General features: G+C 36.5%; 2 protein-coding genes across 2 annotated transcripts in view; one reads left to right on the forward strand and one right to left on the reverse strand.

Annotated features, from left to right (window-relative positions):
* lrrc4.2 (leucine rich repeat containing 4.2) overlaps window positions 1-3,863 on the forward strand; it is a 4,267-nt gene extending 404 nt beyond the window's left edge. The window contains exons 1-2 of the mRNA XM_028814883.2: window positions 1-1,054; window positions 1,163-3,863. The exon at window positions 1-1,054 is cut by the window's left edge and continues 404 nt beyond it. Of these exons, the coding sequence (XP_028670716.1) occupies window positions 1,280-3,211 (1,932 nt within the window). The 5' untranslated portion in view covers window positions 1-1,054; window positions 1,163-1,279 and the 3' untranslated portion in view covers window positions 3,212-3,863. The remainder of the gene's footprint in view (window positions 1,055-1,162) is intronic.
* snd1 (staphylococcal nuclease and tudor domain containing 1) overlaps window positions 1-25,568 on the reverse strand; it is a 535,431-nt gene that overhangs the window by 236,718 nt on the left and 273,145 nt on the right. The gene's annotated exons all lie outside the window — the stretch shown is intronic.

Genomic DNA, 25,568 nt, shown 5'->3' on the forward strand with positions numbered 1-25,568 from the left:
AAGTGTAATTAGAAAAAGAAGATGTAGAAAAAAAGCCACTGTAGACAGGCTTTTCCCATGCCTCTCTTCTTTTTGCTTATGCTGCTTCACTTCAGTCTATTGCTGCAGTCCACAGGCTAAAAAGATGTTATTAACAGTAACAAAAGACTAATGCTACAACTCACTACCTCAAAACAAACGAGGATAAATCAGGAGCTACAAGGAGTAAAGCTGAGAAGCTGTGTTTGTGGAATCTTTTAAAACCAAGGGCTCGTCATACAAAATACGCTCTTTTTTTTTTTTTTTTAATGTGTGGGTGTTTTCTTCACCCATTTCGAGAGAGAGAGAGAGAGAGCACGAGCACTCTCAAGCAACCCTCCTCAACATTGCTGTGCTCAAAGTCTCTACCCCCCCCCCCCCCCCCCCCCCCAAACCCTGGCCCACCCCCACCCCCCTCCTTTTAGAGAAATTGACGGATTATTGCTAACTGTGCAGGAGGCAGGCTGCAGCTGCTGCATCTACGGGCTGGAGAGCTAAGCGAGTTTTTATTTAAAAAAAAAAAGGAATCTAGTGACTGCAATGTGCAGCGTTTAGCTGTAACAATTAAGTGCAGCACAGCAAACCAAGTGGGAAAGAGAAGAGAAGATTTTCCTTGGAATGCAAAAGGGGGGTAGAAATACAGAAGCTGTAGAAAAGAGAAAAGAAATTTCTACATACTGCACAGTTCTTTTTTTCTTGGTGACAATTATACTACAGCAATGGAGCTTTGCAGAAAACTGTCTACAGTGTCCAGCATCTGCTTCCAAGGACAATCGGTTGGACTACTGATGACACGACTCTCCAGAGCTGAGGGGGAATCTGTGCACCTGCGTAGTCTATTGGGCCTTACATCTAAACCAACATCTTTAAATGCTGCTGCTTCTGGATTTTACTAGGAGCCATTTTTGCCAGATTGTTTTCATCTTCATTGTAACTTACTTTGTCAAATTAGCCTAAAGAATGGCTGAAGAAGGAATGTGTTAAAAAAACAAAAAAAAAAAACATTTACTGAAGGACTTCACAAAACTCTACAGAGGTAGGTGCCTGAAAGTATTCTTCACTGTCTCTTATCTTTCATTCAATTTTAACTCCTCTCTGATCTATCTCCATGTCATTCTCTCTCTCTCCCTCCCTCTCTATTCAGCACCTTCCTGCACTGTAGATGGAAAAAAGAATCAGAGTCTTGCTTAAACCGGGGTAGGGCCAGTTCTCCATTCCGTGCCAAATCCCAGACGATGTTGAATTATGAACGTGCCACATCATGAGTCTCTTGTGGCAGGTAACTGTGCACCGTACCTGGAATGCCGCCCTGCTTTTTGTAGTCTACCTCATGGTACGAATGTGGAGTCTGTGTGCAGCTTCCGCCGGACCCCAGAGCTGCCCAGCTGTCTGCTCGTGCAGTAACCAGTTCAGTAAAGTGGTCTGCACTCGCCGCAGCCTCAGGGAGGTCCCTCAAGGCATCCCCTCAAATACCCGGTACCTCAACTTGATGGAGAATAACATTCAAATGATTCAGGCAGACACCTTCCGACATCTCCACCACCTGGAAGTACTGCAGCTGGGGAGAAACTCCATTCGTCAGATAGAGGTCGGTGCTTTTAATGGCTTGACAAGTTTGAACACCTTGGAGCTATTTGATAATCGCTTGACAGTTATACCAAGTGGAGCATTTGAGTATTTATCTAAACTGCGTGAGTTATGGCTCAGGAATAACCCCATTGAGAGTATACCCTCTTATGCTTTTAATCGGGTACCATCTCTGATGCGGCTGGATTTGGGGGAGCTCAAAAAATTGGAGTATATTTCAGATGGTGCTTTTGAGGGATTATACAACTTGAAATACCTTAACCTTGGAATGTGTAATATTAGGGAAATGCCAAATCTCACACCACTGGTTGGACTGGAAGAACTGGAGATGTCAGAAAACCATTTTCCTGAAATTAAACCGGGATCATTTCAGGGTCTTAAATCTCTGAAAAAACTCTGGATTATGAACTCTCAAATCAACTTAATAGAACGGAATGCTTTTGATGACCTTACAGCACTGGTAGAGTTAAATCTGGCCCACAATAACCTCACCTCTTTACCCCATGATCTTTTTGCACCACTGAGGTATCTAGTGGAGTTACATTTGCATCACAACCCATGGAACTGTGACTGTGACATTATTTGGCTGTCATGGTGGTTGCGAGAATATATCCCTACCAACTCTACATGTTGTGGTCGTTGCCATGCACCACCCCAAGTGAGGGGTAAATATTTAGTGGAGATTGACCAGAGCAGTTTTCAGTGCTCAGCACCTTTTATTGTGGATGCACCAAGGGATGTAAACATCTCTGAAGAACGAGTGGCTGAACTCAAGTGCCGCACAGCCTCTATGTCCTCTGTTAGGTGGTTGCTCCCTAATGGCACAATATTAAGTCATGGTTCAAACCACCCCCGAATATCAGTTCTCAATGATGGAACATTAAACTTTTCCAGAATTTTATTAACAGACACTGGAACCTACACATGCATGGTAACCAATGTGGCAGGAAATTCAAATGCTTCAGCCTATGTAAATGTGAGCACTGCTGAGCTTAACACCTCCAACCTGAGCTATTTCACAACTGTCACTGTGGAGATTGTAGAACCAACATCTGATAACATGCTACCGAAGATGAAAGCCGTAACCACGCCTTCTACGGAGTACAAACCAGCATTTATTTCCACTCCCACCGTACTTCTACAAAATACTAAGACACCAAAACATATGTCAGTACCAACTGCAAATGGCACAGACAAGCCGCCTACTAGTTTGGATGAGGTCATGAAGACCACCAAAATAATCATTGGCTGCTTTGTGGCGGTCACTCTATTAGCAGCAGTCATGCTGATAGTGTTCTATAAACTGCGTAAAAGGCACCAGCAGAGGAGCACTGTGGCTGCTGCCAGGACTATAGAAATCATACAAGTAGACGAGGATGTACCTCCAGCATCAACAGCAACAAGTATACCAGGAGAAGGGGCAGTAGTTTTGCCCAATATCCACGATCACATAAATTATAACACCTACAAACCAGCACATGGGGCTCACTGGACAGAGAACAGCACTGGCAACTCTCTACATACGGCCAGAACCATCACCACTATACCTGAGCCCTACATAATTCAAACTCACACCAAGGAGAAGGTACAGGAGACACAGATTTAACATTCCCCTCTCCCTTTCCTTATAGTAAAATGCAATAGAATGCACAAAAAAAGGACAGTAAGTTTTTGTACAGTGTGCAAAATAAAGACTTTTCTTGTATATGCTTATATATAAAAATAAATTACTATGGGCTGATAAGAGAGGCAGATTATATAAAAATAAATTTAAACTATTTTCTAACTTGTAACTTCTATTTAAAAAAAGAGAAAGTTAAAGATTATGTAATGACTTTAAGAAATGAAGGTGAACCTGTTTAAAAGGGCATTCTGAAATTTTTAGATGATATTATTAAGAATGCAGTAAATATCCATTTATACAGAGAAGTCTTTCTAAAAGCCCAAAATCAATCTTTACAGGTTTATCTTGTAAAAGCACCAATAATTTCTACTGTGCCAAATGTTATAAATGCAATAAAGGATTTTTTGGAAATAAGAAAATACATTTTTATAAACCCATTTGTTTACAGTATAGGAAAGAAATAATAAAAGCAAACACAGAGAGACGAGCACAGTTATCTGCCAGATCGGTTCAGACTGCACCATATTTCTGCAGCTACGGTTTAACTCCATAATTGCTGGGGATTTATTGAAATATATTTAGATATTTCCCGTAACAGCTCCCATCTCCATTTAAATTCCCCCCACCCACCACAAAAAAAGCTTATATGCTCCTCATTATGTTAAAATTCAGTTTCCAAAGTACTGATGACAGTTGCAATTCCCATTAAAAACGAAAGGTAAAGATTTGTGATGTCTTAGTCGTCCGTTATGCTGAATTCACAATCATGCAATGATTTATTTTGATTCTGACGTCTTTTTATCTTATAACATTTTGACCATCAACAGATTTGTAAAAAAAAAAACAAAAAAAAAAACGAGCAGCTTATTTGAAATAAGTCATATTATCCACTTCCTTGTCTCTTTATATTCAAAATATGTACATGTTTTGCAGGGTACAAATCATTCAATTATAAAGGAAGCAATTTTAAAGTTCAAAGTAGAAATATTGAATTTATATATTATTATTATATATATATATATATATATATATATATATATATATATATATATATATATATATACACATATATACACACACACACACACACACACACACAAGTATAATATTTTAATTGTTGTTTCTAAGAATAATGTACTTGTAAATAATCCCTGCAATAATTTAGGATATAAATAATGTATTTTAATAAAAGCTTGAAAAATCTATCACCACAAATTTAGCAAAACCTTGATAGAATTTAAAATTCAGTCATATGCCAGTTTATCTGCAATGATGATGCAAGTTTCATTATTAACATTATGCATACACATTTAGATATTGAAAACTTGTTTTATAAATTCAACACATTAATATTCAGTTAACAGATCATGTGTTTAGCAACTTGACAAATAAAATGTACAGACATCTGGTATTGCATTTAAATACTGAAAAGTTCAAAGATCTTCATATTGTATTTTGTTTTACAAGCAAACAAAATAAAATTGTGTTATCCATATGGGCCAAGCAGATGAGACTAGCTAACAACTAAAAAATTAAAACAATGAAGTATACTATTGCATACTACACCATGAATGAAAGATTATGAACATAAGACAGTACAAAGCACTATGCAAATGAGCATGAATGACTGCAAATACAACAAAATGCAGTAAGAATAAATTAAAAGTGATAATTCTTAGTGTATTTGTATTATTCTTATTTTAGGAAGGTCAGCTTTACACTATTTAGAATATCATATTTATCAAGAAAATTTCTTGCAGCATAGTAACATGAAACAAACTGTTTCAGCATAAAGTCATTTATAGAAAACGTGCAGAATAAATGATGAATACCCAGAAAAGAGTAGATGTCTTAAAAAAACCAAAACCTATATTTTTCATTAAAAAACAAAAACTTTTCAATCCATTTTTTTTTACTGTTACAGCAAAGAGTGTTACTGCTGTTTAAAATGTTATATACATTAGTTTGAGTATTTCTACATGCGTTAAGCTATAGTTGTAAGATAACATCAGCCCACACAATGAAAACACTACATAATTTCAGAACCCCTGCATATGAGCAAAAGCAGACTGTGTGTACAATTTGGCCATTCGATACACTTTACTTACAAGTTGATAATGCATAAGAGATCTGCTTGGCATTAAGTAGCAAACATATCAAATCTTCCAATAAATTCCAAATGTCTTCATTTTCAAATTGCTTCAGTCAGTGTTTTCAAAGCATAGTGTACCCATAGTGAACACTTATTTGTGAAGTCCTTTGAATGATTTATCAACTGTTACAAAGGTCTTCTGAACAGTGCTACCAAAAACAACACATTGTGTTCAGTTAAAATTTTTTTTTTTTCTATAATTTAAATGTAAGAAAAAAGTTATTAAAATAGACCCATTCATTTTACAAAAGAAATGTGCTGAGATTTAAAAATTTACATTTTATGTACTGTCAGACTTTCTCATTTTATTCACTTTTATATGTAATAAATGAGTAATTAAATATTCATTTAATTAAACACATACTGAAGGGAAAAAAAGTCTGAATTAAAACTTTGTGGCAACATAACCAGCAAACTCAGTCTAATTCTCTTATAAAACTACACCTCAAAAATAACTTTCTTTCCAAATACATCAATAACTTTCAGGTCTCTTTCACACACTGAAACTCACAAAACAGTGGACCACATAGGTTAAAATTAAATAACAAAAACATATGCACATAAAAACACACACACACACACACACACACATACATACACAAACATGATACCTCTTTAAATTCAGGTAAGAAACATCTCAGGCATTTCATTTGCAAAACATAATAAAAATTTCACAATTTAGAAATATTAACTTGAATATAATCTTCATAATAAAGTTCCCCACCAATTAGGACTGGTCCGTGGCTTCCATATTTAAGGTGCTCTATTTAAAAGAAGTGTATTGTTTGCCAAAATAATTTTAAGCAGCCATGAAACATTTTAATAAGAAAGTAAATGGAAGACATTTTTGCACATGCATATTCCAAAATTGAATTTTAGGGCCAAGAGTACAACAGGTGAGCAAGATTAATTAATTACCAATTAATCTAAGCTAGGATTTACACACACACGCGCATATACACATATATATACATATATATATATATATATATATATATATATATATATATATATATATATATATATATATACACATACATATATACATATATACACATATATACATATATACACATATACACATATATACACATATACACATATATACACATATACACATATATATATATATATATATACACACACACACACACACATATACATACGCTCTCTCATTCTCTCTCAAACACACACACACTTAGTATATCTTCATTTAAGGAAACTGGCATATAAACTGGATGAAAAACTGAAAAGTTATATGTACTTAACATTTTACTTTCTGCAAAAGTAAGAGATTCACTATAATCTAACCTTAAGTTTATGCATAAAGAGCATCTACAACCTACACTTAATTTTATAGGGCTAAAAGGTCAAAATTGTTATCAATTAATGAAGTTTTCCCAGTGCACCATATTGTTATTGGTTAATTCTTTCTCTTAGGATGATTGCTGGCTTTATATTTTGAAAGTCATTGTAGAGTATTACACATATGGACCTGCATTTCCTAATATATAATTTCTCTCCCAATACTTATACTTGCCAGCACAGCACTCCAATGAAATGGTTTAGGCACATATATTACTTACCATTTCATATATGGTTCACTTTCATAACCGTAAGATACACTCTAAAAATCTACTAATTATTTCCACTCAAGCAGTTAAGTGAAATTTTAAAAATTATACGATACTATGTCTACTCAGATGTGCTAAGGACATATGTAGACAATCAAGATTTTTTTCTATAAAATGTTTTTTTGGATATTTTTATATTTATGTATGTACAAATACAGAAATCATACATATTAGCAAATGAAACTAGTTTATTAATTAATTGGCTATTTAAAAGTCAAAATATTCAGCTCTGTAAAACAATTTAGTAATAGTAGAAATTTACAAAAATTGAAATCAAGTATGCAAATATAAAGGGCTTTTAACATTGCATAGATAAAATATATTTTGGTAATACTGCATGAAAACATATCCTAACAAATACACTTTCTAATTTTCTGCTTTATCTGGATATTAAATAATCTGCTCAAGTTTAAAGTGCTATAAAAAAATACACACACCCTCCAAAGCACATTTTTTCTTCAAGGTTTCACCTTATTTTTACCTATTTGAAGAAAAAATGAAAGAATGAAAATCCCACACCACAATGCTTCTGTCAGTTGATATTGTTACGCTTCAGCTCAGAGTTCTTTATACTATCATGCCTTTCTGTTAAACCCTCTGGAAGAAATGAGCATTGGAATAGTAGTCTGGCATTTTATCTGTATTTATGTACTTTCAAAATACAGAAAAATGCATTTATCTGTATTTTCCAATTTGTGTGAAAAGATCAACATGATGTGCTTTTAAAAAATACAATACTCACTACCAAGTTATGAATAATTTATGATAAAAAATAAACTTTACTGAGAAAGCTAAATTTTATAAATGCCCAAACCCATGAATCTGAAAGCATCCAGAAATGGCTACAAGTACAGCATTTGGGCAACAAATAACAAATTGTTCTTTATAGATTTCTAATGAAAGCAGTTAAGTATATTTATCATATCTGTATACCTATTTGCAGTATATGCTATGTAGCAGCAATGTGGCTGTTTAAACCATACAGTTGTCAATTTCAAACTGTGACTCACTGTGTCATCCTGACCAAATCACACAACATGTACCTAATCTTTCTGAAGCATATGAGGGAAAAAGCTCAATACAGGTGCTACAATGAGCATGTAAAACTCCTCGGAATGTACAAAGACACTACATAAATGAAAGGATTATATGATTAACTGATTGTTAATTAAAAACAAGCACAAATATACCTCTGCTTTCTAGTTCCAAAGGTACAGTGTGATAAAAATGTGTACCTTTTTGGAGGCAGTTCCAGCGTAAGTTTAAACCTTAGCTTTAATATCTAATATTCACACAAACTCTCATACTTAAAGTACAGGTAAATTATTTGCATAACTTAAACATTCAACTGAACTCAGCAATAAATACCTTCAATATGTTATCTATATATCTGATAATACAAAATGATGTTTTGAAAAAGGATTGAGTTAAAGATGAGATAACAACTCATCCATATTATGTATATGTAAGAAGAGATATTCCAAGGTTTCCTCTTTTAAGGAGTGTTGGAGTAACCTGACAGTTTTTTTTTTTATCTTTCATAAACAAGAAAAATTAAGATGGAAAATGATTTAATAGTTATTAGGATTACACTGGATAATCAAACTGAATATGTTTGATAACAATTTAAATAACACTAAAATAAAAAAGCTATAAAATATTATACAATTTAATTAACGCCACACTGAAAAATGGTCTAACACTATACACTATAACAACAATAACACAGTATTGTATTATTGTCATTGTTGTTAGACTAGTCTGTTACTTGTGGATATTCACAGTTGTACATACTTATCACACATTAGTTGTGTCATCCCTACCCCAACTTCTTACATGACAAATGCAACTTTCATATTTTAAGCTAAACAAAAATTTGTTAACATCTTTATCACAAAAATAAGATGTACTGTTTCTATATTTACTACACCACCTTTAACTAGTATGACATCACTTCGATTAGAAATATGACATTTTCAATTTTTCTGCAAATTTGTGATTCCTATAAACATAACATTAACCCCTCATTTTACAAGTAGGCAGTAATAAACATAAATCACAGTGTGGTGAAAATGACTTACTGATAGAGTTGTTACGGTTCAACTGATCAACTGATGTAGAAGCACTACTTATTCATCTGTCAGCTGTTTATAGTGTCAAATCTGAACTAAACTGTTCTTTATTGAATGTCTGATTGCAACATTCAGAAAGGTTTTGGACAAATTATTAACTTCTAAAGTAGCAATGACATAAAACAGGAAATGATCATATATGAACTTTCTTTGAAAGGAAACAGTTATCTTAACGTTAATACTTGCATCAGCTAAACTGTCACAATTTACATTTCATTAATATGTTTCACTTGATTTAAACATATATAATGTATTTTCTCTTCCATAACATACCAACATAAATACTTGCAAATTATCATGGAAAGAGAAAAATATATAAATCAACCATATGGTACATTATATATACTTTAAGCCTAAATATAAACATCTAACACTGGAAGTGTGTACAAACTCTAAACAGCAAACTAATTCTGACAATCTAGAAATTGGAAAACTGCCATTCATGGGGGGAAAAAAAAAAAATCAATAAATTTTAAATATGAGTAAATATGTAATGAAAAATGTGTTGAAATTAAATTTTTAGTAGGATATAAATTTTATAAAATTCTGCACATTCCTCATGAGACTTTATAACTGAGTTTATTGAAAACCAGTTGTAGAAAATGGATTAACATCATAATGGTTTTCTAAAGGTATCCAGAGTTAAGTAAACTAATCAACTGCCAAACAAAGCAAATATTCTGCTTATTTTTGGACTTCAGGAAAAAATTTTAAAAATATATACATAATGTCACGATTCTGCATTCCAGGAAGAAAGACTAAACAAAGGGTACAACTAATGATCAATTTGTGTTAAAAATTAATCAAACAGATTTCATGATTGCATATCCCAATATTGTACAAGATATACACAGAAAAATAAAAATAATTGTGTGCCTTTCACTTGCAGAACCCAAGTATAAAGTTCCTTTTAACATATAAATCTTAATAAATGAAAGCAGTTCAACTGTCAAAGGTTATACTCAATAACAATTGTTGTGATATATTCGAAAGTTAAACAAGCCAGGCAGGAAATAAGGACTTGTTGAATATTTTTTCTATCATTTAGCTTTAATAAAACAAGCTTTTTGAATAAATAGTACACAACTGGCTCGTGGATACTTCTAAGATGTATGTAAAAAACATTTGAGATGCAGTGGAAATCCTGATTCTAATCCAAAGTCACAAACTCTAAAACATATCTGCAAAAATAATTTTACTCAAAATAGGACTATATCATAACATATTAAAATAAACCACCTACTGCATACAGAGATTATTATTATTATTATTACTGTATTTTCTTAAATGCTTAAGTTATTCACAGGCAGAATCTGAACTTCTGAAACTTAAGTGAAACACAAAATGACTCACAACCCTTACTCCAACCATGTGGTTAAAAAAGCCATGCTCAGAAAAAGTGCTACTGTAAAGTTTTTCCCTCTTATTAATTTCAAGTTGATTCAGTAATGAGAGATTAAAACGCTATCTTTATTTTTAAGGCATTTGCATAATTTTGCTTATTTATCATAATTTACACTAGTCAAAAATCACAATTCACACAACTATCACCTGAAATTCTGTAAGCAGTAAAACGTGATTAAACTGAAAAAGATTAACTTTAAGAAATTTAGTCAAGGCAGATGATACACCTTTTAAAAGGAAAAAAAAAAAGTTGCATGAAAACGTAAAAGACATTACAGGATTTCTGTATTATGGGATATATTTTCACAAAAAAATATTTGCATGGAACTTGTATTCTTCTATATACTTATAAGCTCGTAGATATGGAAAAATGACTGCCCAATTGATAAACATAAATTATAGATTATTTTAAGAAAGAGCAGGCGGCACGGTGGCGCAGTGGTACCGCTGCTGCCTCGCAGTAAGGAGACCCGGGTTTGCTTTCCGGGTCCTCCCTGTGTGGAGTTTGCATGTTCTGCCCGTGTCTGCATGGGTTTCCTCCGGGTGCTTCGGTTTCCTCCCACAGTCCAAAGACATGCAGGTTAGGTGGATTGGCAATTCTAAATTGGCCCTAGTGTGTGCTTGGTGTGTGGATGTGTGTGTCCTGTGCCCTGTGTTGGCTGGGATTGGCTCCAGCAGACCCCTGTGACCCTATATTCGGATTCAGTGGGTTGGAAAATGAATGGATGGATTTTAAGAATATAAAACAAACAAAACCACGTGCCTATCGAGTAATACAAAATAAAATGAATGTAGGTTGGAACCATTTCAAATTTATCCAATGCCAAAATTTAAAAAAGTAACTAATATACCAACAAACATTAGGGTATCTCCAGTCTCAGTTATACTACTACAACTGTGGTCTTAAACCATAGCAAAATTGACACAGATGTAATGTGACTTAGAAGGTTAGAATGTGGGTTTACTACAAAATAAAGCCAACAGATCTCCGATTAAAAAACTAAAATAGTTGAACTTAAACAGACAACTTTGTCATCATAGTGCACAAAAGTAAGATTCAAAATAAAATCAATTAGAAAACAATGAACATATTAGATACTCTATGGTTACTGCAGTCATCCTTACTTTACACAAATGTCTGCACATTTTAAAAAAGGCACCCCTAGTGGCCAAAAAAATCAATGGTCAGCACAATGATGGTCATTAGATAAGCAATGCACAGCAATCACTCCAAAAGCAAACAGGGGTCTTTAAGAAAATCTATTTATATTTGTCAAATTACTTCTAAATTATTGCCAAACTGAGAAAGAAATTACATACAAAAATCCAACAACTTTTTATTTAAAAGCACTCACAAAAAGGTTACAAATTATCAACTGAAAAACATGAATTTTAAATACAAGTACAGTGGAACCTCGGTTTGTGAGCATAATTCGTTCCGGAAACGTGCTCGTAGTCCAAAGCACTCGCATATCAAAGTGAATTTCCTCATAAGAAATAATGGAAACTCAGATGATTTGTTCCACAACCCAAAACTATTCATATAAAAATGATTAATACAAAATATTAAGTAAAAATACATAAAACAAATTAACCTGCACTTTACCTTTGAAAAGAATCATGGCTGGTGTGAGTAAGTTTCTAAACTTTTATGGAATTCCACCCAACGGGATGACAAGAGTGTCCCAAAGCAATCGCAGTCTCCCAGCACTGTAGCAGTTTGCTGTAAAAGCGAATCCGAAAAGATCGCGGACATGCTATAAGCGCCTGCCGTCGATGGGTGATACAAGGAACATTATAACAGCGCAGGGCCTTGCTTGACTGTTGTGTCTGTTTCAAGCTTAAATAAAGCTGGTGTTGCTAAAATACTGAGACTCAGCTTTGTGTTTTAGTGTGCAAGACGGGGACTCGCACGTCACAGCACACAGGCCCACGCAAGAAAAAACACACGTGCGCATGCGCACACACACATACACACACGCGCGCGCGCGCGAGAGCAAACACATACACACATACGTGAGCGAGCGAGCACACACACAAGCGCACGCACACACAGTCACAATGCTAATGCTGTAGTAAACAGTATACACTCGTACGGATGTTTACTATGAGTGAGGCACGCCGACTCAGATGGAGAATAGGAGACGAATGCCCACAATCCTGCAGCGAGAGAGAGAAGAACCATCAGCTCAGTTGTGATCACATGACGCTCAGCAGACAAAAAGTATACATACTACTCGAACTGCAAGACCTCGCTCGTTTATCAAGTCAAAATTTATTAAAAATTTTTGCTCGTCTTGCAAAACACTTGTAAACCAAGTTACCCGCAAACTGAGGTTCCACTGTACTGCGTACATTTTAAAATTACACATAATCTGAAAGGTTAGCTATCTAATTTCTAAGACTGTTATTGAAAAAAAACACTATTTACCAAATAAGATGCAGACTGCAAAAGAAAGCTTTATTAAATTAAATATCCCAACCAACAGACTACAGCTTGATTTTTCTATGTTCTGATCTTATTCCTAACACCACTCATTTAGGGTTCACACTGTTGCTGTGAGAAGATGGTGAAAATTACTATTTGTATTACTAAGCAATTGTGAATTTTAATATATTCTCATTAATCAAAGCACCAGAAAGCAGTGACATGTTGCATTTTGGTCACACATGCAAGTAAAAAATTCACTATACTCTGTACAAGTAACAATACTACTACAATTAATACAAACATACAGTTGCATAAAAACCTGTTAATGACAATAAATGTTGACATCATCTGATCATTAAATAAAAGTTTACTAGTTAAAGAGGAATACGTAAGGAGTTTTAAAATATATTTAAATATTATTAATTATAAATATGTACTAAATATATGCATCATCTCAAACATACTAGGATGCTAGTCATATCTGATGAACACTAACTCAAAACAATGCTCAAAGCAAATACCAGTATTACAAATTTTAACTATTTAAGTATTACTCTTTTGAAGTACATGAAACTATCACTAAATACCTGAACTCAGAAGGTAACACCTTGAATGGCTTGTGGAAAATGAACTGCAGATAAAACTTCAAAAAAAGTATGAATAACATGTTTCAGGCTAACAACTGTACTAAGATAAATGTTATGGCAGAAGACTGGGTGCCATTGGAAAAAGTGTGGTTAAAATGAATTGTTAAATGAAGAGATGCTAATCTAAATTTTACAAGACACAAAGGTAAAATGACATCAACAAATAGTAATCACAAATGACTCCCTTTCTTTGAATCTTTATTACTAAGGTTCAAAAAACATGAATTAGTCACTTGAATACATTTACAGGGCTGACCCATCGGTACTCCTGAGAAGGATTTGAAAAATATATGCACTCTAAGAAATGGCATGTATGTATGTATAATTAATATTAAAGGTAAGTGAATTTCACAAAGCAGATTATGTAATTGCAAAACAAGGGATCTGAATGGTGAAAAAGTACACCTTATGAGAAAGGCTTGGGAATTCACTGTACACAACCATATCTTGCTTAAAAAAAGTGATTAAGAAGACTCAGACTGCTGAGTTACACAGCTCAATATGATAAGTAGAAGCTAACAGAGGTTATAATAAACCTGTAAAATGCATGTGTAGGTCCTCATCTGGCATATTGTATGTAGTTTTGGTCTGAACATTGCAGGAAAAGATAACAATAGAATTGTGAGGTGCAAGCTAGGAGGAAGCAACACAGAACTATCTGACATATACTAAATGTTATATGTTATTGAGCTTAATCACTTGTCCTTGAAAAAACTTATACTGCATGTTCTTTCTGTACGATCATAAGATGAAAAAAAGCTTTCAGACTTATTTGAAGAGTGGTTGCTACAGCAAAACAGACAAATCACTATAGTTGATCTGCAAAAAAAAAAAAAAAATGTACAAGACACTGAACCAGACTGACATAGCTTTCTTTACAATCATTTGCAAAAGGTTTTCTGCAAATTCAGTGCTCACAAAGTTTCTGATGGAAAACATGAAATTTATTAAAGTTCTTTGGATTGATGAAAGAAAAATTATGCTACTGAGCCACAAATGTTTGGTAATATTACACAGGTAGAGGGACAAACCGATTCAGCTACGTACTGTACCAACCAACAACAGAAGCTAATAATCCGGAATGAATTGCAAAAGTGTGTGTGAAAAAGTCTGGTATTTTAGTAAGACACACATTCAAAACAACCTTTAAATCAAGCACTGCAGGAAAGGAGAATAACCATTTTGAAGGAATGTGTATGTGGAGAAACCTCATATGTAGTGCAAACAAGGCACCCAAACAATATTTAAGAGTTAAAACTGTTCAAAAGAAAGAATTAGAATTGATTCCAAAAATACAGAAAATTTACACATGGGGTAACAATCAGGTTTTGGGGACTGTGCAGGTGCAACAGCTCTCAACAGAATGAGTTTAGTGAGTAAGTACTAGACCAAAGACCCTCCAGGAATAGGCAAAAAAAGAGGCCAGGACAGGACTCTCTCACACACATACTACAACTTGCAATTGCCAATAAACAAAACCTTAAAACACTTTGGTAATGAATTCTCTCTTTGTTTGAGTATTTCTGGCCATTGAAATGATACACAAAGTTATTTAGTTTTGCTAAACATTAGGAAATAATAGAAGTGAAAGGCAAATTTCAGGTGAATGGTAAATTACAGGGTGAGAAGATTTTCAAAGTCTCAAAAATGGACACTTTGTATAGCTTGTATGCCTATGCTTAAAGCCCTTCCTCAGTTGTTTAATAACTACATTAAGTCATCATCATCATCAGCAGCAGTGACAGATCAGGGCATGCAGGGGGAAGGTACATTCACAAATGAACAAATGATTCCACACAAATGGCTTAAGTGAAAACAAATAAATGGTAGTACTCTGTTTTTGTCTGGTTCTTGGTCCTCATTGCAATGCTGTTCAAGTAGAGCACAAGTCCTTAATCAAACCTTTTATTCTTAAGAATTTTGACCATGCTATTACATATTTATTACAATTTGGGTTGGTTAGGTTCATGTTCCCTTTGCAGTTTAGTATGTGCTGTTCTACATATATTGTGAGGATGTTTGTTTCAGTGCGAGCAATGTTTCATTAGATAGGCAGCCTGTTAAAACTGGGACCATTTTTTTATTCTTCAGTTATTTATTGGGACGCATAGCCTGAAAACAGGACTGTTCCTGTCACCGCATGTCTGGTCACCCTAATAAATTATACTGACAGTGAAATAATGAATCATTGTAATCTGCAGATAATGGTGCTGTAAAATAGGTTTAGTGTAAGGTTAATTCTAAGTAAATTTTTATTTACTCTTGTGAATAATGTCACAGGGTATACCAGTCATTGCTAGATAATCTTTTGTTTTGTTTGCATTTTATACTGAGTGCTGATGCACTTATTCTCTTTTGCTTGTGCTGCAGCCACTGGGAAGACTTTGTAAAGCAGGAACAAATTGCTGATACAGGAGTTTCTGCATGTGTGCCACTGGACTTGCAGACAGGACTGCAGTCCCATACATATTTAAGCAGCCAATGACAATAAGTAACTTTCTGCCCACAGTCATGGTCTGCTAGTGTTTCACTAACTTCTAATGGGTATCTGTTTGCCATCAGTAGTAGCTATTGTTGGTAAAAAGAAGAAAATATACAAAATATACTAGTTGGTGTAATTGTTGTCAAGATTAAATTGAAATGGTAAAATAATTCGTTCTTAAAGTCGCAAAGAATGTTTCTTAACTGTAAAACTGACAAGGTCACAAATTCGTCAATTTTTTATTTTGGAAAATTTTGAAATTTTTAAACAGTGTACCGTGCAATCTGTTCAAGATCTCTCAATGAAAATTGAAATGTCATGACAACTTTCCTTAAAGAATAAGTGTGTCACATTTCAACAAAATGTGTCCACAAAGGCTGAGGTGTTTCATGTGGACAGACAGACACACCTATCGTAATAGGTGCAAACTGCTGTATCTGCGAATGCAGGTGTCATGACATACTAACATACATGCTGTATGAATGATGGTGCATTAGGTTTTTGTTTATTCTCGTCTAACATGTGTTAAAAGATCCTTTGATGTAAAACAATATGCAGAATTAAATCATGTTAAAGCTTGAGTACACAGTGGATGGGCCAGTTTGCATTAATTTTTATATTCATTGAAAACTTCACTTTCACTAGGCATGCACACATCTTTGCAAATAATTAGCAAAATAAAATGTATAACACAAATCACAAAAAATTAATTGCCAAATAAGAAATAAAATGGCTGCATCAAGAATAAACTTCTTTCTAAGCAAGGAAGTGCAACAGATTAAAAGGAGATGCATAGAGTAGGACTGATTCCAATGTTCAGGAAGACAAGTTGTCATGTGAAAGCCCTCATTTGGAAAAAGCACAAAATTACATTTAAAGTGGTATGACAGAGGTTTCCCAGTGGGTTACTGCCACAATCCTTCCAAAAAGATTGATCAATCTTCACTTGCTCAAGCACAACATGAAACTATTAACTACAGCTGTGTTGCTTTTTTTTTTGTAATTGTTTTTAAACTCCTCTCCTTAAAATTTACTGACTGATAAAGGGAACTCAAATGTGTTCCTCTAGCAGGGATCAAATAGTCAATTACAGAAAGTAGATAACATGTTTTAATGTTGCAGTGTTAATTCAAGCAGCTAAAATACCTTTTAAGTAAAATATGGACCCAGGTCTATTTGAATCTAGATGATATTCTGCTAGAATAACACTTTGTTCACCATGGCAGCACAAGAAAGTAGAAAAATAAAATTGAGGACAAAGAAACAATTTTATCTCTTAGCTGTTTTAGCAGCTAGATGGCAGCAGATGAGTATTATTACATATTACTGCAATATGCCATTTTGTGCATAGTTTACTGCAAGGTTGTTGGAAACAATAAAAAAAAATGTTGTGCAGAATAAAATAAGCTTGAAATTTACCCCACGGTACATGTAATATGTATTTCCAGTGACTGTGAAGAGTTGCTTCATAGGTCTGTCTCGGTTTTGAACAGCTATACATATAAAACAAAGATTCAGAGGATGTTTAAATGAGAGCTCACAAATCATGTATATAAAATAGACATTTGTGCGCAGTATTGTGACTTTTTGTTATAATAATTTACAAGAAAAAGTCTAATGCCATCTTCAGAAAGAAGATAACAGTTTACTTTAAGCTCATTAAATCTTTATCAAAATAAATTAAAAGATTATTCATGAAGTTAAATATATAAGAGATTCCACTGAGTTTCTAACCTCTTCAAAAATATTGTAATTAAAAAATGAAAACATTGGGCAAAATTAAGCTAGAGGTAAATTTTGCATGTAGTTTCTACAGGTGCATTAATGAATTTCAGTATTTCATTAACAGTAGCAGTGGTACAGAGTACAGTAACATTATTATTTGCATGTTCGATCATTATGTAACATGCTAGAACTTTCCAGCACCATGAAATACAAGTGTCTTAAAAAAATCCATTTTATTTAACAATTAAAATGAATGTTAAAAATGTACTAAACAACAATACAAGCAATAAAAGAATCATGTTACTTGATGTACTTTAACCTTAAATGTGAGCATACCACATTTATTAATACTTGACTTTTATTAATTGGAAACTATGTAATAATTAATACTAACAAAATTAAAATGCAAATATCATGAAACTGTCAACACAGATTATTCAGGACACTCATTTACAACAGTTTTCTAATGCTACTTGTGTAATAAGATTGTTCAAAATGACTGTCACCAAATTACTTCATTAGATATCTGAATTTTGTTTTTATAAGATTTGCAGTACTCTATGCATGCATTAATATAGTCAGTAAGCAGTACCTGATTAATAACAGTTGAGGAAAACTGGTCTTTGGCTTCCAATAGATAACTTCATAATTACTGAAAAGTCTAAGTTCGTTGTTTGTTTTTATGCTACCTCACATAAATGGTAATCAGATGTTTGTTACTGCTTAAAAGTGTGGACTCCAGACTTGCCACTATAAAAGAATTGACTTTAACAAACTATGTCTCGGCTGCTCCCATATCATCTATACTAATAAAAGGCAAAGCCCTCACTCACTCACTCATCACTAATTCTCCAACTTCCCGTGTAGGTGGAAGGCTGAAATTTGGCAGGCTCATTCCTTACAACTTACTTAGAAAAGTTAGGCAGGTTTCATTTCGAAATTCAAAGCGTAACGGTCATAACTGGAACCTCTTTTTTGTCCATATACAGTAATGGACTGCAGCTCGCTGGCTGTGGGAGGCAGCTTCACAAAAAAACAGATCCTTAACAAATTGTTATTGGTATATTTTCCCTCAATTTAAAAAGGTTTTCTTTTCTTCTTAATTAAAATTTAAAAGCAATACTTCACCGCTGCGAAGCCCCTCTAGTGCTGACGTCCGAGGTTCGATTCTCGTAAGGGAGTGCAGTGAGTGTGTACACCTGATGAGCCAAGAATTAGGGCGAAACACGTGTCACGTAATCTTTGCATTATTTGACAGTAAACTATTTTCAACCATTCTATGATCTGCTTCTCACAACTGAAGACACCGTGGCTGATGTTAGCTGACTTGCTGGCCAACCATAAGCGTTACCTGGTAGGTAACCACCCATACAATCAGATTGTGATTCAGACTACGAATGCCGTGAATGTAATTACCCCAATCTACATGCTACAGAAAACCTCAATGAAGAAGAAACAGTGTGTAAGCATACATATTAACACATGTGCAATTAAACGTGTACATTTACGGGGTGATTTCTCAGGCTTAAAAGCTCGCTTTTTATTAAAAAGGTAAATGCAAACTGTTTTCATTCTGAAGGGCACAAACCACGTTGGATTTCAGCCGTTAAAAGCGCAAAAATGTCGGTACACCAGATAAATAAGCGCAACATATTATCAGTTGTATTGTATGCTTACAATACATATAGAAATGTGTTAATCGTTAACTAATAGTATGGGATGGTGTTTTTCGACTCGTGCCTTGATTTAAACGATTCCATGTCTTGGTGGGTTTACGTAGCTTATTGTCAATATCTTTACACCTGTTTTTAAGACTTATTGACTGAAACGGGCTTTCACGAAAAAAGTTAGGGCTTTGCTACAGGATACACCCTCCACAAGTTGAGGAAGTAAAAATAAAGGTATATATTTCTGTTTTATTTAAACCTTTTAAGTTCGTATGCATAGCCCCATTTGACTGTTTTAGTTTTTTTTTTTCTTTCTTCAGTAATATTTAATCTCCTTAAAGAAAAACAACATATGCATTTTACTTTTTTTGTATCTCTTTAGTAATATTTTAGTGTAAAAGGATAACCAGTATTTAAACCTTTATTGTTACTTTATAAAGTTATTTTACACAATGTTGAAAAATTAATAATAAAAAAAAACATATTTTGGCAGCTGCTGCTTTAATTTTCAATGAAATGAAAAAAGCTCTCCAAGAGAAAACCTCAATGAAGAAGAAACAGTTTGCACTATCTAAAAAGGAGAAACCCTCATTTATAAAGGTTTGCTGCAGATGACTTAACTGAAAATAAATGAATAGTTCCTATGTGTATAATACATATTTATCTATTTGACTTACGCCTTTATTCCAGCAACTTGCAACATCTGAGGTACAATTTCTTACATTAGTTTTGTTTTTTGCAGCACAGGCAGGTGAAGTGACTTCCTCAGGGTCACACAGTGGTGTCAGTACCAGGATTTGAACTGACAAGCTCTGGGTTTGCTGAAATATTACTGAAGAAAGAAAAAAAAACGAAAACGGGCAAATGGGGCTATGCATACAAATGTCCATCCATCCATTATCCAACCCGCTATATCCTAAATACAGGAGCCAATCCCTGCCAACACAGGGCACAAGGCAGGAAACAAACCCCGGGCAAGGTGCCAGCCCACCGCCGGGCGCACACACCCACACACACCAGGGACAATTTAGAATCGCCAATGCACCTAACCTGCATGTCTTTGGACTGTGGGAGGAAACCGGAGTACCCGGAGGAAACCCAGACAGACACGGGGAGAACATTCAAACTCCACGTAGGGAAGCGAACCCGGGTCTCCTAACTGGCACCTTTCACTGCGCCACCATACCGCCCGCATACAAACTTAAAAGGTTTAAATAAAACAGAAATATATACCTTTATTTTTACTTCCTTAACTTGTGGAGGGTGTATCCTGTAGCAAAGCCCTAACTTTTTTCATGAAAGCCCCTTTCAGTCAATAAGCCTTAAAAACAGGTGTAAAGCTAAACTTGCAGCACCGCTATTCAATTACACTTGCCTAACACCTCTCCTAACGGGAGATACTGTAGGATCTGGGCATTAGTCAAAGCACCAATCACAGACCCAATTAGAAAGCGGGAAGCTGTGATTTGTCGTCTCCCTCCCATGTAACAATCACAGCCTGTGTTACAACGCACTATGTATGTATGTATGTGTATATGTATATATGTATATGTGTGTGTGTATGTATGTGTGTATATGCATGTGTATATATATATATGTTGATATGTGTATATATATATATATGTATATATATGTGGATGTGTATATGTATATATATATATATATATATATATATATATGTATATATATGTATATGTAGATATGTGTATATGTAGATATGTATATATATGTATATGTTTACATAACCTCTTTAACACACTACTTCTCTGCTGCGAAGCGCGGGTATTTTGCTAGTGTGTATATATATGTAGATATGTATATATTTATATGTATATATATATGTACATATGTATATATATATATATATATGTACATATGTATGTATATACATTATATATATATATATATATATATATACAGTGGTGTGAAAAACTATTTGCCCCCTTCCTGATTTCTTATTCTTTTGCATGTTTGTCACACAAAATGTTTCTGATCATCAAACACATTTAACCATTAGTCAAATATAACACAAGTAAACACAAAATGCAGTTTGTAAATGGTGGTTTTTATTATTTAGGGAGAAAAAAAAATCCAAACCTACATGGCCCTGTGTGAAAAAGTAATTGCCCCCTGAACCTAATAACTGGTTGGGCCACCCTTAGCAGCAATAACTGCAATCAAGCGTTTGCGATAACTTGCAATGAGTCTTTTACAGTGCTCTGGAGGAATTTTGGCCCACTCATCTTTGCAAAATTGTTGTAATTCAGCTTTATTTGAGGATTTTCTAGCATGAACCGCCTTTTTAAGGTCATGCCATAGCATCTCAATTGGATTCAGGTCAGGACTTTGACTAGGCCACTCCAAAGTCTTCATTTTGTTTTTCTTCAGCCATTCAGAGGTGGATTTGCTGGTGTGTTTTGGGTCATTGTCCTGTTGCAGCACCCAAGATCGCTTCAGCTTGAGTTGACAAACAGATGGCCGGACATTCTCCTTCAGGATTTTTTGGTAGACAGTAGAATTCACGGTTCCATCTATCACAGCAAGTCTTCCAGGTCCTGAAGCAGCAAAACAACCCCAGACCATCACACTACCACCACCATATTTTACTGTTGGTATGATGTTCTTTTTCTGAAATGCTGTGTTCCTTTTACGCCAGATGTAACGGGACATTTGCCTTCCAAAAACTTCAACTTTTGACTCATCAGTCCACAAGGTATTTTCCCAAAAGTCTTGGCAATCATTGAGATGTTTCTTAGCAAAATTGAGACGAGCCCTAATGTTCTTTTTGCTTAACAGTGGTTTGCGTCTTGGAAATCTGCCATGCAGGCCGTTTTTGCCCAGTCTCTTTCTTATGGTGGAGTCGTGAACACTGACCTTAATTGAGGCAAGTGAGGCCTGCAGTTCTTTAGACGTTGTCCTGGGGTCTTTTGTGACCTCTCGGATGAGTCGTCTCTGCGCTCTTGGGGTAATTTTGGTCGGCCGGCCACTCCTGGGAAGGTTCACCACTGTTCCATGTTTTTGCCATTTGTGGATAATGGCTCTCACTGTGGTTCGCTGGAGTCCCAAAGCTTTAGAAATGGCTTTATAACCTTTACCAGACTGATAGATCTCAATTACTTCTGTTCTCATTTGTTCCTGAATTTCTTTGGATCTTGGCATGATGTCTAGCTTTTGAGGTGCTTTTGGTCTACTTCTCTGTGTCAGGCAGCTCCTATTTAAGTGATTTCTTGATTGAAACAGGTGTGGCAGTAATCAGGCCTGGGGGTGGCTACGGAAATTGAACTCAGGTGTGATACACCACAGTTAGGTTATTTTTTAACAAGGGGGCAATTACTTTTTCACACAGTTTGGATTTTTTTTCTCCCTAAATAATAAACACCACCATTTAAAAACTGCATTTTGTGTTTACTTTTGTTATATTTGACTAATGGTTAAATGTGTTTGATGATCAGAAACATTTTGTGTGACAAACATGCAAAAGAATAAGAAATCAGGAAAGGGGCAAATAGTTTTTCACACCACTGTACATATACACATATATTATATAGCAAAATACCCGCGCTTTGCAGCGGAGAAGCAGTGTGTTAAAGAGGTTATGAAAAAGTAAAGGAAAGATTTTAAAAATAACGTAACATGATTGTCAATGTAATTGTGTTGTCATTGTTATGAGTGTTGCTGTCATATATATACACACACACATACACATATATTATATATATATTATATATATATATATATATATATATACACACACACGCACATATACAGATATATCATATATATACATATATTATATATACATATACACATATATTTTATCCATCCATCCATCCATTGTCTCCCGCTTATCCGAGGTCGGGTCGCGGGGGCAGCAGCTTGAGCAGAGATGCCCAGACTTCCCTCTCCCCGGCCACTTCTTCTAGCTCTTCCGGGAGAATCCCAAGGCGTTCCCAGGCCAGTCGAGAGACATAGTCCCTCCAGCGTGTCCTGGGTCTTCCCCGGGGCCTCCTCCCGGTTGGACGTGCCTGGAACACCTCACCAGGGAGGCGTCCAGGAGGCATCCTGATCAGATGCCCGAGCCACCTCATCTGACTCCTCTCGATGCGGAGGAGCAGCGGCTCTACTCTGAGCCCCTCCCGGATGACTGAGCTTCTCACCCTATCTTTAAGGGAAAGCCCAGACACCCTGCGGAGGAAACTCATTTCAGCCGCTTGTATTCGCGATCTCGTTCTTTCGGTTACTACCCATAGCTCATGACCATAGGTGAGGGTAGGAACATAGATCGACAGACCGATGCAACGCCCGCATTACTGCGGATGCCGCACCGATCCGCCTGTCGATCTCACGCTCCATTCTTCCCTCACTCGTGAACAAGACCCCGAGATACTTGAACTCCTCCACTTGGGGCAGGATCTCGCTACCAACCCTGAGAGGGCACTCCACCCTTTTCCGGTTGAGGACCATGGTCTCGGATTTGGAGGTGCTGATTCTCATCCCAGCCGCTTCACACTCGGCTGCGAACCGATCCAGAGAGAGCTGAAGATCACGGCCTGATGAAGCAAACAGGACAACATCATCTGCAAAAAGCAGTGACCCAATCCTGAGCCCACCAAACCGGACCCCCTCAACACCCTGGCTGCGCCTAGAAATTCTGTCCATAAAAGTTATGAACAGAATCGGTGACAAAGGGCAGCCCTGGCGGAGTCCAACTCTCACTGGAAACGGGTTCGACTTACTGCCGGCAATGCGGACCAAGCTCTGGCACTGATCGTACAGGGACTGAACAGCCCTTATCAGGGGGGCCGGTACCCCATACTCTCGGAGTACCCCCCACAGGATTCCCCGAGGGACACGGTTGAATGCCTTTTCTAAGTCCACAAAACACATGTAGACTGGTTGGGCAAACTCCCATGCACCCTCCAGGACCCTGTTAAGGGTATAGAGCTGGTCCACTGTTCCGCGACCAGGACGAAAACCACACTGTTCCTCCTTTAACCGTCACCTTATCGTGGTGGAGGGGTTTGCGTGTCCCAATGATCCTAGGAGCTCTGTTGTCCGGGGCTTTATGCCCCTGGTAGGGCCACCCAAGGCAAACTGGTCCTAGGTGAGGGATGAGACAAAGAGCGGTTAAACAAACCTCCTATGAAGAAAAACCATTTTGGACGGCGTTTTCCCTTGCCCGGACGCGGGTCACCGGGGCCCCACTCTGGAGCCAGGCCTGGAGGTGGGGCTCGATGGCGAGCGCCTGGTGGCCGGGCCTGCACCCATGGGGCTCGGCCGGGCACAGCCCGAAGAGGCAACGTGGGTCCCCCTTCCCATGGGCTCACCACCTATGGGAGGGGCCAAGGAGGTCGGGTGCAGTGTGAGTTGGGTGATGGCCGAAGGCGGGGACCTTGGCGGTCCGATCCTCGGCTACAGAAGCTGGCTCTTGGGACGTGGAATGTCACCTCTCTGAAGGGGAAGGAGCCTGAGCTAGTGCGCGAAGTTGAGAGGTTCCGGCTAGATATAGTCGGGCTCACCTCGACGCACAGCTTGGACTCTGGAACCAATCTCCTTGAGAGGGGCTGGACTCTCTACCACTCTGGAGTTGCCCCCGGTGAGAGGCGCCGAGCAGGTGTGGGTATACTTATTGCCCCCCAACTTGGAGCCTGTACATTGGGGTTTACCCCGGTGGACGAGAGGGTAGCCTCCCTTCGCCTTCGGGTGGGGGGACGGGTCCTAACTGTTGTTTGTGCGTATGCACCGAACAGCAGTTCGGAGTACCCACCCTTTTTGGAGTCCCTGGAGGGGGTGCTAGAGGGCATACCTTCTGGGGACTCCCTCGTTCTGCTGGGAGACTTCAATGCTCACGTGGGCAATGACAGTGAGACCTGGAAGGGCGTGATTGGGAGGAATGGCCCCCCTGATCTGAACCCGAGCGGTGTTTTGTTATTGGACTTCTGTGCTCGTCACGGATTGTCCATAACGAACACCATGTTCAAGCATAGGGGTGTTCATATGTGCACTTGGCACCAGGACACCCTAGGCCTCAGTTCGATGATCGACTTTGTGGTCGTGTCGTCGGA

The sequence above is a fragment of the Erpetoichthys calabaricus genome, chromosome 1 (genome assembly GCF_900747795.2).
Source record: "Erpetoichthys calabaricus chromosome 1, fErpCal1.3, whole genome shotgun sequence".
NCBI lineage: Eukaryota > Metazoa > Chordata > Cladistia > Polypteriformes > Polypteridae > Erpetoichthys > Erpetoichthys calabaricus.